This window comes from Salmo trutta, chromosome 31 (genome assembly GCF_901001165.1).
Source record: "Salmo trutta chromosome 31, fSalTru1.1, whole genome shotgun sequence".
Classification (NCBI taxonomy): domain Eukaryota; kingdom Metazoa; phylum Chordata; class Actinopteri; order Salmoniformes; family Salmonidae; genus Salmo; species Salmo trutta.
In genome coordinates, this window is record NC_042987.1 from 29,056,129 (window position 1) to 29,072,603 (window position 16,475).

At 41.1% G+C, this 16,475-nt stretch overlaps 1 protein-coding gene across 1 annotated transcript in view; it reads right to left on the reverse strand.

The window, feature by feature from the left end:
* LOC115169889 (calponin-3) overlaps nt 1-16,101 on the reverse strand; it is a 28,288-nt gene extending 12,187 nt beyond the window's left edge. Inside the window, exon 1 of the mRNA XM_029725965.1 lies at nt 15,808-16,101. Within this exon, the coding sequence (XP_029581825.1) occupies nt 15,808-15,864 (57 nt within the window). The 5' untranslated portion in view covers nt 15,865-16,101. The remainder of the gene's footprint in view (nt 1-15,807) is intronic.
* Nucleotides 16,102-16,475: the final 374 nt, after the last annotated feature.

Below are 16,475 nucleotides of genomic sequence, written 5' to 3' on the forward strand. Positions count from 1 at the left end.
CTCAAACGCATTAAGAAGGAAAGAAATTCCACAAATTAACTTTTAACAAGGCACACCTGTTAATTGAAATGCATTCCAGGTGACTACCTCATGAAGCTGGTTGAGAGTATTCCAAGAGTGTGCAAAGCTGTCATCAAGGCAAAGGGTGGCTACTTTTAAGGATCTCAAATATATTTTGATTTGTTGAACACTTTTTAGGTTACTACATGATTCCATATGTTTTATTTTATATGTTTTATGTCTTCACTAATAGGTGTGTCCAAACTTTTGACTGGTACTGTACGTCTCGTGTCTGAGCCGTTGAATTGCGACTCCACTTTGTCTCTGTACTGACGTTTTGCCTGTTTGATTGCCTTACGGAGGGAATAACTCCACTATTTGTATTCAACCATATTTCCAGTCACCTAGTCATGGTTAAAAGCGGTGGTTCACACTTTCAGTTTTGCGTGAATGCCTTCCACAGTTTCTGGTTTGGGTAGGTTTTAACAGTCACTGTGGGAACAACATCCCCTACACTTCCTGATGAACTCAGTCACCGTGTCCATGTAAGCGTCAATGTTATTCTCAGAGGCTACCTGGAACATATCCCAGTCTGCGTGATCAAAACAATCTTGAAGCATGGATACCGATTGGTCAGACCAGCATTGAATAGACCTTAGCACGGATACTTCCTGTTTGAGTTACTGCCTATAGGAAGGGAGGACCAAAATGGAGTCGCAATCCGAGGGCCTTGTAGGCACCTCGAAAAGGCGAGTGGCAGTGATTTAGTGTTTTTCCTAAGCGAGTACTACAGTCAAGGTGTTGATAGAACTTCGGCGGCGTTTTCCTCAAATTTGGTTTCCAGTTTTCATAAAGTCCAGTGTAGTTCCTTGAGGGCCGTCGTGGTATCGGCGTGAGGGGGAATTTCCAAGGCTGTGACTATAACCGAAGAGAATTCTCTTGGGAGGTTATACGGTCGGCATTTGATTGTGAGGTATTTTAGGTCAGGTGAACAAAAGGTTCTGTATGTTATCACAATCACACCATGAGTAGTTAATCATGAAACATACACCCCGCCTTTCTTCATCCCGGAGAGTTCTTTATTCCGGTCTGCGCGATGAACTGAGAACCCAGATGGCTATATGGACGGGGACAGTATATCCGGAGAGAGCCATGATTCCGTGAAACAGAGTATGTTACAGTCCCTGACATCTCTCTGGAAGGAGATCCTCTCCCTGAGCTCGCTTACTTTATTGTCCAGAGACATTAAGCGAGTAATATACTTGGAAACAGTGGATGGTGTGCCCGCCTCCTGAGTCAGACTAGAAGTCCACTCTGAATACCTCTTCTCCGTCCGCGGCGACTTGGATGAGCCTCTAGGATAAGTTCAAGTGCCCTTGGGGGTACGAACAAAGCATCGAATTCGGGAAAGTCGTATTCCTGGTTATTACCGCTGCTCTGATATCCAAAAGTTATTTCCAGATGTATGTAATAACACAAAACACGTTCTGGGCTAATAATGTCAGAAATAACACAAAAAAACTAAATACTCAAAAGTTGCTTAGGAGCTAGAAGCAGAGCTGCCATGTCTGTCGGCACCATCTTGCTGCTTTTGCTAATTAATCAATGAATCAAGAGAAAGCACTCAGAGTGCTGCATGTACACCTCAGAGTGCTGATCTAGGATCAGGACTCCACTCTCCATGTAATCTTATTCATTATGATCTAAAAGGCTAAACTGATCCTAGATCAGCACTGAGACGCTTGATACATACGGCTCTAGGGCTAATTATCGACTAAGGAGGTATTGTTTTTCCTCGCGGCGCCACAGGAGCAGCCCAAGCAAGTTATGGTACAGTAACAACACTGGAGTCAGTAGTTTCCCCATAGAGAAGGAATGTGGAATAGCGATCGACCAGGTTTCTTCCTCGCAGCTCGAATTACTGTAGTGCATCCTCAGTCTGGCACGCAAGCACAGATCTGACTGCCTCATGGGGAAACCGGAGGGGTTCAGACAGTACATGCAGTGTACCTGGATATCAAGGAGAAAATCTGACTCTTACAAGGTCTTTGGACAGGAAAATGCAAACCCTATTGACGGCTGTGTAACAAAAATGCAAATGTTCACAATTTCACAATACAACCTCAGTGTGGAAATATATAAATAGATTTTTGTAGGTATAACAAAAAAAACAAGCTACACATTCTCAGATACTTTTTTTAAAATGAATTATTATTTCACAAAATATTTCACAAACAGAGATTGTGAGCCATCATGGGCTATTGACTTCCATGCAAATGTATGGAATAAAAGGTTAGGTACCGAACCTGAACCATACAAAGATATCTCAAGTAGCAAAACCTCCAAGTTTATATCAACCTCAAAAACAAAAAGCCATTGGCAATACCACTGGTCTGTTTTCATTGTCTGAGTCAAGCTACCACAATGTCAAAACAGACCCTCTTCAAGGTCTGTGTGTGTGTGTGTGTGTGTGTGTGTGTGTGTGTGTGTGTGTGTGTGTGTGTGTGTGTGTGTGTGTGTGTGTGTGTGTGTGTGTGTGTTTGAGAATGTGGGCAGTGTGTTTTTAGCTGGGAGGAGCCGAGGTAGATCCAAGAGATCCTTCATCTACAATTTATTAAACACACATGCTGCACTTGAATGGCACACACAAAACCAGCACCTCTTGCTGCCTATGGTGAAAACAAACAAACAAGTAGAGGTTTTCCAAAGGTTCAGAGCCATCTGTGATAGGCCTAATCCTCCACATTCAGAGTCTAACCTCTGCTGAAAGAAGTCTTCAGTTCTCTCAGGAAGACAGAGGGCTGAAATCCCATCAACCTCACACATAACAACTCCCACTTTAACTGTTTCTAACAGTTCATCACCCTTCACACACATAACAAACCAGACTTTTGTGCCTAATAGTTCATCACCCGCCAACATGAGAGTCTTGACAGTCAAATCTGAAATCTGTCATCAAGATGAAAAGGGAAAACAATTATTTCAGTATTGCTCAAAGGCTGTGTGTAAGAAAGATGGCCGTCGTTCCTACAAAGACCAGCAGTCCTCAAAAAGGGCAAAGAGTCTTTAACGTGATTAAAAGGAGGGGAAAGTTGATGTGATGTCCCAGAAATAATTAATCCGACTTCGATACCACGCTGGAAGGGTCAGAGTTCAATGTGAAAGGTAGATAAAGGAAAAAGTGCCCCTCGCAACCTTGTGTCGTGCCAAACAAGCTACGCTATGCTAGCCGTAGGCTATGAGACTCAAGTCCCACACAGGGAGTCCTTTTAAAAAATGTCCAATGCAGCCATTTCTATCTCAATATCAAATCATTTCTGGGTAACAATTAAGTACCTTACTGTGACTGTTTTCCTTTAAAATGGCAAAAAAATGTACAAAATAGCTTCTTAACAAAGTGCAAATTATCAAGCAAGAACTTTGCTAGAACTGTCTGGGAGAGGTCTAAGTGGGGAAGGGAAAACCGAAAATGTGCCATTATTGGCAGAGACGCTTGGAACTGTTACTTATTGGTCTAACTAATTTACGCATGGTGATGTCACTGTGGATGGCCAAAACTCCATCCTATGGAACGCCGTTTGGGTCTTTGCCTGTCAAAAAAGATACACGTCAAATAACACTATTTGACGCGTTAAATAAGCTTTTAATTTTACACGTCAAATAACACAATTCTATTATAGAATGTTGTGTGTTCTGAATTTGCATGTGCAAGCCAAGCGCCACCACTACTATCAGTAGCACTGTCAAAGCCGTACAAAAAAGCCTGCAAACAAGCAAACACCGGCCACGAACGATATATTTACAATACCGCATTGTTAATAAGTCATTATTTGTTTGACCGCTACTTCTGGGGTAGCTAGCTAGCTTTAGCTTGGGACCTAGCTAGCACCAATACAACCAGCCTGAAAACAATGACCAGTAGAAACTGCAGTCATTTTCATTATTCTTAGCAATGATTTAGGAATCCTTGCGAGTAAGTATTACCTAGGTAGCCACGTGTTGTTCGCCTATTGAAATTTAACTTCAGTTCATGAAAATAAATAGCTAGCCAACGACTTAACCCCGTTGCCCAAAGCTAACGTTATAAACAGCCAGCTAGCTTCACCTGGCTAGTGAGGCTCGACCGGACCGGGTTATGGGCTGTGAAAGCTAGCCACAATTAGGATTAGGCACAATAGTGGAATTTGCGGATTGCCTTAAAAATAAAAGTACCTATTTGAAAGTGATGTAGAAGGTTACAATTGGTGGAATCAGAGAATGAACTAAAGAGAAAAAAGGAAAAGACAGAAGAAAACAGCAAACAACGATGCAAAAAAATAAAATAATAATACATTTAAAACAAAGGACATCAAGGACAACTGAAATCATAACAGCAATGCCAACTGTATATGTTTGTGGGGATCAACGAAATGGAGTATCAGTCTACTCAATACCCAAGATATTTTTCCCAACGTCCTCCTCAGAGTTATCAGACTCCAAAACACCCACGCAGTATTGTTTTTCCTCTGGAATAACGCTCAATACACATAGTAGGTTGACAATAAATGTGGCTCAATTCAGTTGTTTCAGAGTTACGACGCTAATGTTCTCTGGGTGTCACTGAGTAGACTGATATCCCATGTCATTGATCCACAATCCATAGGTAAGGCTGTACAGTGAAATAAGTATGTCCCCAATGCAATTCTAAAGGCTAATACATCCAGTGTGATTTCAACAGATTTGTCAAATTAACAAATTATTGTCTTTTGTTGATTTTATATAACCTCGTTTATTATGATCTATTCAATTATAGCGTAATTCTACTTTTTGTATCAATTTGCATCACGATCAATGACATACTTTTAATTTGAAGGCTAACCGCAAAGTCCACTATTGTGGCTAATCCTTATTGTGGCTAGCTTCACATAGATGGGTCCGACCATTAATCAAATAAGAACTGTTTCATTAATTAGGGTTATTTTTGATGATGACACCTAGCTATATAGTTAGCTAGCTAACTATAGCTACTGAAACAGATTATGTTGTTTTGCTATGTTTTTGGGGAAGAACATTGTTTGCATCCATCAGCTAGCTAGCTTTTTTTACAGGTGATAGTGTAATCAATGTTTAACAACTACGTAAAAAAGTAATGAACGTGTTAAATTATTATGTGACGTGCAGTCATATTCAGGTCCTGATTGGTCAACAAGCTTATTTGACACGTCAAATAACACTATTTGACGTGTATCTTTTTTTACATGCAAATACCCAAACGACGTTCCATAATATCCCACCAAAACAACATGAAATTTCAGGCAGTCTTTTCACACAGCTCTTACACTAAAATGTCCATTATCATAATTTTCACAAGTTCACAGTATTATTCCAATCTCAGTATGGAAATATATACAAAGCACAAGGAAATCACGTTTTTGACTGCACTGGGCCTTTAAAACTTCCCGTGGATGGCTGACTGAGGGGAGTGTGTACAGTTCCTATTCGGGTCTAGCAATCTCTCCTCTACAGCCCAACAATAGCTCCAGTGTTCTTGGGACTTGATAGAGCAGAGCTAGCTAGGCATTCAGAGAGGAAAGAGGGGGAGTAAAGCAGAAATTGATTCATCTTTCTCTTTTCTCAGGCATGCAGAGAAAGAAACCCCCTCGTCTTATACTACCACTCCTGCCCACGCAACTGGAAGCATTTCCTGATGGGTCTGGGGAATGGAGAGAACATCTGGACTGAAAAAAGAATGAGAGTGCCGTATTGTAAACAGGCCGCTCCTTATGGATACGACTTTACTGTACTGCATGTTGCAAAAATCACAAGCTTTGTCCTCCAAAAACCTCTTACTGTTTGTTACCACAAAACCCAGAATCTGTCCAAATATTGGTTATCCATTTATTGGAGAGGAAATAGCATTGAATGGAGCCTTGACAATAGAGACAGCTGGTGATGCGTTAATAAATTATTCCGTGGCTCTGGAAAATGTTCAATGGAGTGGAATGATGCAAGGATGATGAGCGTGAGGTGAGGTAGAAACAATTCACCATGTCTGTTTGTCGCCCTAGGCCCATTGTCATATTGCTGTTTGTTGTAGTGCTGAGCGATTCACCCATTTTTCAGTTTTTAAACACCTAATTGACCAACTTGGTTCAATCGTTTGAATTCCATTTTGTGTTTTTTTCTGTGAGCTCAATGCGCACATTGCAAAGTTTCTCTAGAAATAAATCAGATCCAGCCTGAACTGTGCCATCTAGTAGGGAGTTGTAGTTTCCAGCAGGCCAATATTCTGCATATATAGTTTAGTGCATAAAACATGGTAATTAACTTCAATGAACATAATCCATGTGCATCTACCTGTCCGGTCTGTATTTCTTTTACGCCTGCTACAGAAGAGAGAAGAATGCACGATCGTAAGGGGATATAGAGAGCAGCTTTAGCTTCGCGAGGTATCTCTACCTGGAAATACATAATCCAAGTGATTGATAGTTGGTATTTATTCAGCAGTCATAAAAGTATGCCTTACTTACGTTGAAGAACTACAAAATAATGATTTTGTCAGATAGCAGCTCTATAGAGATGAGATGATGACTTGGCATGATATAATAAAGTCATCAAATAAAACAAATGTAATATACACCGTTACTGAAATATTGTATTAAAGTAACGTGAATAAATGGTTAATTAGTGATAAGCAGTAATGAGCAGTCACTACCATTATGGGACTTATGAATTGTTTTATTCTGTGTTGTTACAGCACTCAACCCAAATAATCTAAACCAAAATCGAAAATCGTGATATTTTTTTCATAATCGAACTGACCTTAAAAAGCACTAATTGTTCAGCACTAGTTTGTTGACATATAGTAAGAACATGTTAACAGAGTCTTAAGTAAAGCTGGAAGGCGGCCATTTTCCACATTGTGTGAACAATAACGTTTTTCCTTTTCCAATTCGAATCTATCCATCCTCAAAAGTGAGCCATGACTCAAAATGTCACTGTTATCCTTAGGACACATCCTCCTGCCCTAAAAATAACCAGAAAGGGGAAAAAAAGACTCCCAATATGTCACAAACAGAAAGTGCTGCTGCTCCATCCTGTGTTTTTCTTGAAGGGCAATTATAGCCCGTGTTTATTTAACAGGACTCAAGGAAGACTCCTTCCTGTTCTCCTTGAGGTGTCAGCGTGGGGTTTAAAGGGCGATTCTGGGACAACCTCAACAGAGGGAGGATGGCCACGTCAGCACTTTAGAGGAGCGTCAACAAAAACATGACATTCCCTCCCAACAGCCATGCATGTTGTGGTGGTAGAGCTAATTAAAAAGGGAAGGCACACACGAGCACACACGTACGCACACACACAGCCCCCAGTTTGATTAAATATATGAATACTTGAATCTTTTGCATTTACATTCAATTATGCAAAACAGAACAAGTGTCGGGTCTTTCCTGGCAGTTACATGCAAATATTTCCCGACTGATACACTTGAGCATAATCTCTTCAGTCCTCTCTCAAACAACTATCTGCCAAGCCAACACCACAAACATGTCTTTGTTCTGTGTGGCTAGACATGGGCTACCCTTATATACTGTTTTCAGGGAATATATTGTAAGTCCTATGTATGAGGCGCACCGTGCACATGATGTTCACTGCAGCCTTATCTGTTGTGAGCAGGAGAGAAAAGTAGCTGCAAACACATAATGCTGCAGATACGATACAAGAACGGTGTGATGAGAGGTGCTTGGCCAAAGTCATTTGAAGTGCGAAAAGGTGTAGGGAATGTGGCTTGAATTCATTCTTATTGAAAATGACGCAAGTTGCGTCTTCGTAGTGAGATTAACCAGTATGTGTTGAATGTTCACATAAAAGAAAGCACATTCTTGAATACCCTTCTCTTTTCTATGGCCTTCACTTCTTTCTATTTGTTTCCTCGTTCGGGTATTCATGATATGGACACGTTTGTAGCGGTATAGACCACTTCTTCTGTATGTACTGTAACTCTGTACTGCATCTCTCAGTAGGTTACAGAGGGGGTATAGGTAGGGTAGCAGTGTAAGGGGTGTGTGCTGACGGCAGAGAAGTCATACGCAGGAGAGCAAAACTGTGGTTCCAACGGCTCAGTTTAATAATAAAAACCCACCGGATTACAGAACAATAAGAAATGGGTACATAACCCGACGCACACCAGAACATAACGTGCGCAAGCACTTACAAACAAACAATACCGGACAAGGACATGTGGGAAACAGAGGGTTAAATACACAACATGTAATTTATGGGATTGAAACCAGGTGTGTGGGAAGACAAGACAAAACAAATGGAAAATGAAAGGTGGATCGGCGATAGCTAGAAGACCGGTGACGTCGACCGCCGAATGTCGCCCGAACAAGTAGAGGGACCGACTTCGGAGGAAGTCGTGACAGGCAGGTAGCCTAGAGGTTAAAAGTGTTGGCCCAGTAACCAAAAAGTTGCTGGTTTGAATCCCGAGCCGACAAGGTGAAAAATCTGTGGATGTGCCCTTGAGCAAGGCACGTGTCAAAACTTCCAGCCTGGTTTTCAGAATTGCTAGAGGACTGAAGGTTTAAGTGTCCTGTCCTTGAGACAGTGCAGATGTCAGGCCATCACAGCACCACTTTATTAAAGTCCTCACTGTGAAGTGACCATACTTATCGTAGGCATTTGGCTGATATCGTTCAGTACGATAAGTAGCCTATACTAGAGAAATGTGAAGTTTGAAATCAAATATGATTGTTAATATGGGTGATTGTTAATGGGACAATTGTTAGCTACAACCATCAGACTAGTAGTAGTATTTAAAAGGATAATAAAAAATGTTGCACATCAATGTTATAAACTTATTGTTCTAATTATTGTGAAAGCATCAATTCAGGCAATTTATTGCGATATGGATTTTAGTCCATATCGCCCAGCTCTACTGTATCACTAAAGAAAAAGCTATAACTGCAACAGTTTCAGCCCTGTATCAGATTCATAATTCCAGGTATTGGCATAGTTGAAACGTTTTGGACGGTATCAGATAACACAATGCAGGAAGCCACAACTTGCAATATGGCTGAAAGCCAGGGAGTGGGTAATTTACAAAGCAGGCTAATTCACTTTCATCATTGTTGCAATTACTGGACAAAGCAACGTCCTTTGTAGTGTAGAGCTCTATTGTAGTCATGCATGTTAGGTATTCATAAACAGCACATACAAGCATTTCCTGAGAATTTCCAAATTAATCAAACTGTTAAAGTGTATCACACTAATAAAAGCTAAAAAGGTACAGTAAACATTACCTTTTAACATGGAGAACTCACTTAACATGCAAAACCAATTGACAGAGGATGTGTGTTGAGCTGCTAACAAAAACATAGGATGATGTCAATGCCATTTCAAGTAAGTCAATTATCAATTTCCTGAATCCACTGAGTTGAAATGGAATCGACTCCAATCACCCAAGCCTGCTACACCAGTACAATGTCCTACGTTGTTGCTGTTTGACACAGCCATAGTTGTGAAGATGTTGTGTGGTGCTTTTTAACCATCAAAGTAATAAAGACTGTGTAAGGTGATGCTGACGACAGCCAGTGACACACACACCAAAGCTCCCACTGTGGTCTTGACGTCCAAGTGATGGGAGCCTCCCCTTGTGATCAGCTATTTACTTCCTGGAACACATCTGGGTGCCAGCCTGCCAGGAGTTACCATAAGAACCATGACCAGGAACCCATGTGGAGGGCTCTACTGGGGCTTTAACTATACTATTACGGACAGTTTCCCAGACTCAGTTTAAGCATATTCCTGGCCTAAAAAGCACTTTCAATGGAGATTCTACCTTGAGAATGCTTAAGTCCAGCAGTAGGCTTAATCTGGGTCTGGGAAACTGCCCCAAAGGCTTTGCCTGAACTGCATTAACGGAGATCTTCACTAGAAAGAAATACTAAAAAGTTATAAGGGAGGTTGGCTATGAGGTTTTTGTGCTCCGCTTGACAGTTCAGAGACATTCATGGCACTTCCTACGAAACATAATTATTTTCCACAAGCAGACCACTGAAGGGCTGGCATATCTCCATCAGACTTCTAATAAAGCGTATCTTCTGGCAGACAACGTGGAAAATGTCTCCGCTCACACTGGCAGGCGATAGGGACGGAAGTTTATGGAACCATTGCTTTGCATGGATGGAATGACACACTTCGAGATCCAATTTAAAAGGGAGTGAAATGACAAAGTGTCACGTTGAATAAATGATTGGAGACAAGGGCAGGAAAACGTAATAGGGGGTTTTAATACTCTAACCAAAAATACAACATGCCATGAAAAGGCACGGGGATGAAGCCCAAAACAAACACTTATACAAAAACACAGGGATGTAACCCAAACAAAAGAGCGAGGTTAAACCTCTGATAAATACACGGGACGAGACCCGTAATAACAATATACGGGACGAGACCCGTAATAACAATACACGGGACGAGACCCGTAATAACAATACACGGGACGAGACCAGTAATAACAATACACGGGACGAGACCCGTAATAACGAGTACACAATACACGGGACGAGACCCGTAATAACAATACACGGGACGAGACCCGTAATAACAATACACGGGACGAGACCTGTAATAACAATACACGGGACGAGACCAGTAATAACAATACACGGGACGAGACCCGTAATAACGATACACAGGACGAGACCCGTAATAACAATACACGGGACGAGACCCGTAATAACAATACACGGGACGAGACCCGTAATAACAATACACGGGACGAGACCCGTAATAACAATACACGGGACGAGACCAGTATTAACAATACACGGGACGAGACCCGTAATAACAATACACGGGACGAGACCAGTAATAACAATACACGGGACGAGACCAGTAATAACAATACACGGGACGAGACCCGTAATAACAATATACGGGACGAGACCCGTAATAACAATACACAGGACGAGACCCGTAATAACAATACACGGGACGAGACCAGTAATAACAATACACGGGACGAGACCCGTAATAACAATACACGGGACGAGACCCGTAATAACAATACACGGGACGAGACCCGTAATAACAATACACGGGACGAGACCCGTAATAACAATACACGGGACGAGACCCGTAATAACAATACACGGGACGAGACCCGTAATAACAATACACGGGACGAGACCCGTAATAACAATACACGGGACGAGACCCGTAATAACAATACACGGGACGAGACCCGTAATAACAATACACGGGACGAGACCCGTAATAACAATACACGGGACGAGACCCGTAATAACAATACACGGGACGAGACCCGTAATAACAATACACGGGACGAGACCCGTAATAACAATACACGGGACGAGACCTGTAATAACAATACACGGGACGAGACCCGTAATAACAATACACGGGACGAGACCCGTAATAACGAGTACACAATACACGCAGCACGAAAGCCAAAACAACAAAGCACAGGTACTCACAAGACCAACGGACATGGGAACAATAACAGACAAAACAACAGTGAACAGAGGGCACATATATACAATTACTAACCAGGGGGAATGGGAACCAGGTGTGCCTAATGAAACAGTTCAGTGACGCCTGGAGGCTGGTGATGTAGACCTCAGGAGCTGGTGCACGGAATGAGCAGCAGTACCGGGGGAATCCACCGGAGAGGAGGTGTGGATATCGGTATAAAAAGATAAAGACGACTGGGGAAAGGTTTTTCAGACTAAGTGGCTTGACCTGGGAAAACTCTGGGCCCTAGATATACGGTAGCTATAAGTGGGTCAAGTTAGGTGGTCAGGAAAAACTCCTGATGTACTGATGATTTCTAGTAGATTTGTACCCAGACAAAGGGAGGTGATCCACCTCTTTAGATCATGTGTGGGACAGACTGAACGTGTGGCTGATAGACCTCTGGGCCATCTGGGGTTCTCCCCAAGAACAATGTGCTCAATTGAACAGAAGTAGGGTTGGGCGATATATCAAATTCATTCGATTAATAAGAATTTATGTTTTTGTGCGATGTTCCAAATGCCTGCATCGCAAGAATCTAGTTTATTTTTTACATGAGCGTTTATGTCTGTTTGTTCTCATGTTGTATTTTTTGTCTCGTCTCCTTGTGCTGTGTTCACCTTCCCATTTACACCAAAAATCTGTATATAATGAGGAGATGCTCATATCTCCGCTCTAACAATGGGAGTCGTTGTCCCAAGGGCAGAAAGGCAGACGACAAGCTTAGATCCAAAATAAGCCCATAGAAACACATTGGGCTTATTTGGGACAGATTTTAGCAAGAGTGAAACCTCTCACTTCACCTCTTCCTGTGTGTTTACAGCTTACACATACCAAGCCACTCCTCCTGCCACTCACACCAACAAAGATGAGAAATCACTTCTTCCTCTCTGACAAGCGGTTTCATCTCGCTATTTGCATTTGGTCCAACACAATTGTTCATATGGACACCAAAACACATTTGGACCTTATTTTGCCGTAATAGTGGAGAAGTTAACCTTTTTAACGATACCCTTTATCAGGGGCGGAAATCCCGGGGGGGACAAAATATTGGGGGGGACAAAATATGATTTGTCCCCCCCCAATATATCACTGAAACATAACTATGTAATTTAAATAATATTAATAATACGCAATGAAAGCAATTGTGCTGATTATAGACACTTAATAGCGCGTTTTTAAGTTTCAAAAGATTGCGACCCCCCCACCCTTTGCCTCACAATGGTTTGATCCACTGCCATTTCCTTAGTTGGCAAGGTAACAGAGGGGTCGTGTCTACTGTCTGAAAGGCACTCAATGAACGTAGCTGACGTGAGGTTAATCCAGTCAATCGCGCACACACACTAGCTGAATATGCAGAGCTAGCGCGCAAATATTAACTATTAAGCTAGCTAGTACCTATTCCATTTATGTGGCCTCGTCAAAGAACGAATCTTTGCTATCGTCAATTTATTCCAAGATCAGCATGCAGATGATGTAAATTAGTGCTTCAAAGTCCCTGTGATAAGGTTAGCGATAAACTGAAGTCCAAACTGAACAGAACACTCTCTTCTACCATTGTCTTAAATATATTTAATGGTCTCGGTACAAAAGCTAAATTGTCGCAAGGGAACTTTTATTTATTTATTTTATTTCACCTTTATTTAACCCGGGTAGCAAATATTATAGCAAACACCACTGAAACGGAATTGGTGCTCGCTAGCTTTGCAAATTCAGCTATTGTTGGAAGCCAGCCAATATGAAACAAACTATTAAAATGACAAAAGGTTGCAGCATATGTTGTGAAAATGGTGAACTCATACAGCTATCAACTCGTCACTTTAATCCGTTTCACATTTGCTAGCTACCTTTTAGATCGAAGCCCAAATAGAATGATAAAAGATAAGATGATAGAAGCCCATCTCCTACTGTAAATAACCTACACACTGTGTGTGTAGCCAGCCAGCCAGCCAGGTAGAAAAATGGCAGAAAAATAAAAGACGGACATCAGAGTATTTTTCAGTACACCAAAAACGCAAAGTAAGAACCCTAGTAGCCTAATATCTCAAAGACTAGTTGATAAAATGTTCATAAGAAAGAAATGAAATTCTAATGGAAATGTTTCACAATGATGTCATTAGGCAGAGCAGGCAACAGATGGCACACAGACAGCAGAGTTGGGGACAGATATGCAGGGACAGACTGGCAGAGACAGGGAGTCTCAGGTAAGTTTGTTGAGTCTTTGTTTGGCAACATTATGAAAGGTTCTCCATTTTTTTACTTGTAAAATAGGAACATAATTGTAAAATGCCCTGCCCTTTATATGTCTCAACTACTCAAGTTGCGCACAGAGCAGACACTACTCAAACGAGAGTATCTATGAACCTAGATTCTGGAAAATGAATGCTCAGTTTGTCATGCATGGCATTCCAGTAGCTAGTATGGCCTACCACTGGCAGCATTTCTGCCAAATACTTTTATACTAGCTGTCTAGTCTGTGTTTTATAAATGTACAATAAGCATATAAGCTATTATATAAAGAATCGGCAACTTGTTCTCATTCTGAGAAATAAGGTAGGGCACTTGATTTCAACATCTGAACAAAGTGGACAGGCATGCTATGCTGTTCAAACAGTTGGAGGCAGACAGAAGGGTGTGTTCATAACAATTCAACTGTTTTGCCTTGTTAGCTAGCAAATAGATCCAAGTTGGCTAAACTTGAAACATAAAGATTAGCTGGTTACTCACTAGCATGTGGGCTTATGCTTGAGAGATTGTTTATGAGACCTGAGTTAATTTTCTATAGCTTAATGCCTGCTACAAGAACTTAGTCATTATTAGTGAATGTACATTATTCATGGTTAATAGTCCGTCTATTTTCATAGACGGACTTGAAAACTAGATAAGTGATTATCGCAAAAAAAGCAGGTTCAACTATTTTGCCTATTTTATCCTAGTGGTTAGAGCATTGGGCCAGTAACCGAAAGGTTGGTGGATTGAATCCCTGAGCTGACAAGGTAAAAATATGTCGTTCTGCCCCTGAACAAAGCAGTTAACCCACTGTTCCTAGGCCGTCATAAGAATTTGTTCTTAAATGACTTGCCTAGTTAAATAAATAACAAATATTTTTCCTAGGTATAACTTCATAAGCTCTGAATTCATCTGATTATTGATGACTGATTGAAATGCAGTGTATCCTGTGCGGCTCAGTTGGTAGAGCATGGCCCTTGCAATGCCAGGGTTGTGGGTTAGTTTCCCATATGGGACCTGTATGAAAATGTATGCATTCACTACTGTAAGTGGCTCTGGATAAGAGCATCTGCTCTTATTCAGAGATATATATTGTGAATAGCCCATAAGTTTGAGATTTTTTTTTTTTATATAATTGTTAGGTCATATCACCCAGCCCTAAGCAGAAGCCAAGAAAACATGGAGGACTTGGCAGGGGGCCCAGCCCATCATTCATCTATTCAAAGCTGAGCTGCATGGTACATCTAACGGACCCTTTAAAACAATAGTAGAAAACTGATTCCATATGAGATAAGGTCTGACAATGAAGGCAATGCTGCAACTTTAGATGGTGTATAAAGTACAATAAACTACAGAGGGGTCAGAGGAGGAGAATGCATTGTCGATGATAGGGGCCCCTACACCGCCCATACAGGCTCCACCCACTATGGTGGAGCAACAATGAGTTGTTGGCCTTGCCATTCATTCATGAAGCTTTCATCCTTTCCTTTGACATGAACCAGAAGCATCAAATAAGATCATAAAGGAATATTGTACATTTGTACATCCCGCATCACTGTGTAGCCTAATTAAAGGTTGCATTTGTGAAAGGTCTGGGAAAATGGGACCGAGAATGGACATACTTTTACTACAGCCTAGTTGGTGATGTGTGTTGATCACTAGTTTCCAAGGTAGTGTTCCAAAACAGACATATTCTCAGTGCAGATTCATTATGTTGAAGACATTAAATCACAACCCATTTGCAATTTGTTGTGCGGGGTATTCTGCACTATGTAACCTGGTAGACTATCCTTTTCAGGACAACATTTACAAGACAAAGGGCACATTGACTGATCATCATTCATATGCTTCTGAAGTACGTGGCCATTTGCCATCACACACTTTCCATAAAAGGAAAACCAGTTCCAGGTCGTATCGAGGGAAATTAATGCACCGACTGATGCGAAGCAGTTTCACGTGGGCCACTTGATGAATGCAAATAATTCGTTTCTTAAATAAAAACGTACAAAAATCTAATTGCATCAATTTGATAGGTAAAATAGTAGTCCTAATAGTCACGCTTACCTTGCTTCTCAATTCTGCAGTCAACCCGTACACTGGTCCCTTGTTGAATTGAGTCATGTTCCTTTGTTTTGTAAATGTAAAACTGTGTCAATAATTTGCAACAAAAGTTGCTGCTTCTTCCAAGTTTCCTCTGTTACAAAGTAACAAGTTCCGTGCAACAGTGTGAAACCGTCAACCTTCTAAATCGAGATAGTTTGCTTCTTCAGCGAGCAGATGGAGAGAGAGAAAGGATCTGCGTTCGTACAGAAAGTTTGAGTTGCAGTAGCTCCTCTAGACCAAAAAAAGTGTGCAGCGCGAGAGATGCCCGCGGCAAGCCAATCAGAAGCCTTGAATTTCCGTGCGCTCGCTTACTGTTAAATGGAGGATAGATCTATGGATAGCGCTGAATATAAGGATGTAAGAAAGAAAGCCTTCGGACAAACAAAATGTTATTCACAATAACAGATTCAGAATTTGTTTTGTCAAGTTTCCCCTGATTAGGCTATATTATACTTATAACTTTCGATAATGTTGCATATATATCACAATGTCATCAAAAATAGAATTAAACGAGAATTACAAACTATCAAACGTTTTTATGAAGATATATAATTTGATATAGTAGGCTACAAGTCATGAAACATCTGCCTATTTTCCTCAAAAACATGGATTAGAATACTAAACCAAAG